Raw genomic sequence first — 3,277 nt, 5'->3', positions numbered from 1 at the left:
GTGCCGGGGCACACGGCTCCTCTGGCTTCCTTGGCCCTGGCGGAGGCCAGGCCTCCTGCGTCTCCTGGGGAAAGAACCCGCTCAGGTTTGGTGCAGGTCTGGTTTCTGGCAGCTGCCTCGCCGAGGGTGGAACGCTCTGCAGCGCCATGAAAGTGCACAGCAGTATAGTGTTAGGCTAATTATAATGTAGTTTAAAAGCTGTTTGTAGTTTTTTGTTGTTTGTTTTTTGTTTTAATAAAACTTAAAAAAAAAGTTTGCCCTCACTTACGACTCTTGACGTGTTCCCTGGTTCCTGTTCGCAGAGTACCGTCCATGATTTGACAGTGCACCGTGCAACTCCTGAGGATATTGTAAGTTTAATAGCAGTCACTGCTCTGTCCCTGTGGCAAGGACAATTAGCTGGTTGTCTGACAAAAAAGTGCTTACCATGCTTAAGGGGATATTTTCTGCCAATGTTTAATCTCTTTTTCGAGCTTCTGAACATGTTGTCTCTTTAGTGCTGGTTTTTTGTTTATGATACTGAGCATCCCCAGGTCCAGCAGTTGGTGTTCTCCAGTTTCCTGTTCCCACTGGGAAGCAGTAGCTGCGGGTTTTATTTAAATAAATTGTGTGCCAGCATAAAAACATAAATACATGAAAGGTCAGTGGATTAGTTGAAGGTCTTACTTCTGGGAAGGACTGGAAGATGTGCTTTGTCTGAGGAGCCTCTCTAATTCTGAAAATACTCAGTTTTCATTTAAACAATTTAACACAATTTTTTATACTGAGTGACCTGTTGATTGTAAAGTATGTGAATTCTTTGCAATAAACAGATCATGTGTATTTACATTTATTCAATTACATTGTATTTACATGTGTATTTGCATTTTCTTGATAGCACTAATTACCAGGATGGAAGAGGCAGTATGAGCTGTTATAACTTTTGACAGGTTTGTCAGGACAGATGGTCACTGTAGCAGAGAAAGACTTGATTCCACAAGTGTTTGCCTTGATAGCTTCAGGAGACTTTACCAAGCACCTCACACATTTAATTTCTTTAATTTGTATTTAAACTATATTTTTATATATAATCTCATTGTTAGAAGAAGGGAGACACTATGTCTGGTGATTGACAATGTTAAATCAGCAAAATGCATTTTGTCTTTTTTTGCACCTTACAGGTGCTAGTGTTTGGGTTTTTCCTCCCTTTACAGCTGAGGAAACTCTTGCCCAGTCAGTAGTGTAGGGCAGACAGAAATTGAGGCTTTTCCCATTCCCCTTTGGAGCTGCTTTAAATTTGGATGGGATTGGGATGGCAGTATTGATGGTATTTTACACTTGTGGATGTTTATGAGGTTGTCATTGGCTCTACTGTGAAGTTAACATAAGTAATGTTCAGTGCATGAATGATAAAATAGAGAAGAGCTCATTAGCAAATTTTGCTTAAGATTGATGTTTGAAATGATTTCTCTTATGTTTCTGTAGCTCCGTCGCCGTGAAATACACAAATCAAAAAACAAAGCATTGGCACACTTGGAACTCCAAGAGAAAGCACTGAACAGAAAATGGAAGAAGCAAAGGCAACTGGATGCAGATTCCTTGGAGAAAAGGAAATTGGCTCTGATGCGTGAGGTGAGAGCTAAATTTGCACTTGCAGCCTGCTGCAGGTGATCTGCAGCACTCCTGGAAATCTGCTTGTGCACATGGAAGCCACAATTGCTCCTCTTGTTGGGTAACTTGATTTCAGTAATGCACATGCTGTGTGTGCTGCATGCATGCAGTGGTGGGAGTAGACTGTCTGACAATCCAGCTGTTACATGGAATTGCACATTTGACCCAGGTTGCCTGGCTGTGCCCTCTGTAATGCTGCAGGCCTCTCTTCATCTGAACAGGAACTGTTTGCAGAGTTCAACTGTTGTGAAAAGTATGTGTATTCTTTGGGTTCTTACTGCCAGCTTGCCTTTTCTTCCTCATGTCTGGCATTTTTCTTTGATGCAAACATGAGCATTTCTCTATCGGGGAGGGACATTGTTTATTTAAACAGAGAAAGTGCAGTGCCAAGGGGGCTGAAAGGGTGAGGCAAGAAGTTGTTAAGGGAGGAAAATTGACACAACAAAGATTGATGAGCTGTGGCTGACAAGCTTATCATCTGAAGGATTGAAAAGCTTGCTCTCAGCATTCTAAAGCACTCTGACTGTAAATATATTATTGAATTTGCTTTTGAATATTGAACTGTAGCAGTAAACCTAAGCCTAGTTAACAGAGAGAGTAGTTATCACTGAAAAGTGGTGGTAGATCTCCTTTTTCACATGGCAGGTTACTCCATGCTGTGTGTTACAAAAACTAATCTGAAAATTGGCTTTCAGACCTCTCTACTCACTGAGAATTGTTCATGCTGGTAAAGAATGATGATGAACAGTGTTCACTTAGCAGTCAAACATAATGTGCTAGTTCTGTAAATGTGCAGTGGACTAACCATCACAATCTTCATTGTTTTGTCTTTTGTGATTTTTCGGAAGTCACTTTCTGATCTCTGAGAGCATTCAAGCATAAACAAATGGAAGTACTTAGAATTGAAGATCACCACCTAGCTTTCTATTTGACCCATTTCTCTGCAATCAAAGTAGAATTTTTTGTTTTATGGATATTTTGCTAATTAAGCCTCCGACTTGGACTTTCATTACTTTGGTACTTTTCTGCCAAGCATATTTCAGCAGAATATTCAGAAAACACTGTGAACCTCTACATGACTTGCCCTAATGCAGCCTAGTTTCAATAATGCTTCCATGCAGAAATAAGTTGTGTCACAAAAGGTAAATTAGACCACATTTTCTAATATTTGGCTAGGCTTCCTATTATGTGACTTCATTCTTTTGCAGATGTGAAACTCATGTTTAGGAAGAAGTCTTCTATATTTGTTGCTGTTTCTAATGAAAATGTACAAATCTCACATCCTCCTGAGTGGTTTTCCCCTTTATAGTTAAGAGATTACGTTATTCAGTTTACTCTGTGTTTACTTCTGGATCAGTGAAAAGGAAGACAAAAGGAAATGATGCCAAGCAAGATGAAACAGATAGAAACAGAGACGAAAACAGAATAACAAAATAGATAAAGAGGAGTTACCACTTTCACCTCTCCCTAACTTAAATCTTGTTAATTGCCAGGTCCTGTTGTTCAGAGTAACTGTGGAGACTCTGTGTCTCCCAACAGAGCACAACCACTGAGAATTGTTTCCTTGTCTCTGTTACCTTGGTGATCTTTTTCTTTTAGTGCTGTGAGTGTAACTTTCTAAGCCTCT

At 40.0% G+C, this 3,277-nt stretch overlaps 1 protein-coding gene across 1 annotated transcript in view; it reads left to right on the top strand.

Annotated features, from left to right (window-relative positions):
• Positions 1–3,277, top strand: part of SPICE1 (spindle and centriole associated protein 1) — a 36,184-nt gene that overhangs the window by 12,748 nt on the left and 20,159 nt on the right. The window contains exons 2-3 of the mRNA XM_031056710.1: positions 303–350; positions 1,465–1,611. Coding sequence (XP_030912570.1) covers positions 303–350; positions 1,465–1,611 — 195 coding nt within the window. The remainder of the gene's footprint in view (positions 1–302; positions 351–1,464; positions 1,612–3,277) is intronic.

The sequence above is a fragment of the Geospiza fortis genome, unplaced genomic scaffold, assembly GCF_000277835.1.
Source record: "Geospiza fortis unplaced genomic scaffold, GeoFor_1.0 scaffold1, whole genome shotgun sequence".
In the NCBI taxonomy this organism is placed as follows: Eukaryota; Metazoa; Chordata; class Aves; order Passeriformes; family Thraupidae; genus Geospiza; species Geospiza fortis.
The sequence above is the reverse complement of the archived record's forward strand: the minus strand, read 5'-3'. Positions and strand labels throughout refer to the sequence as shown.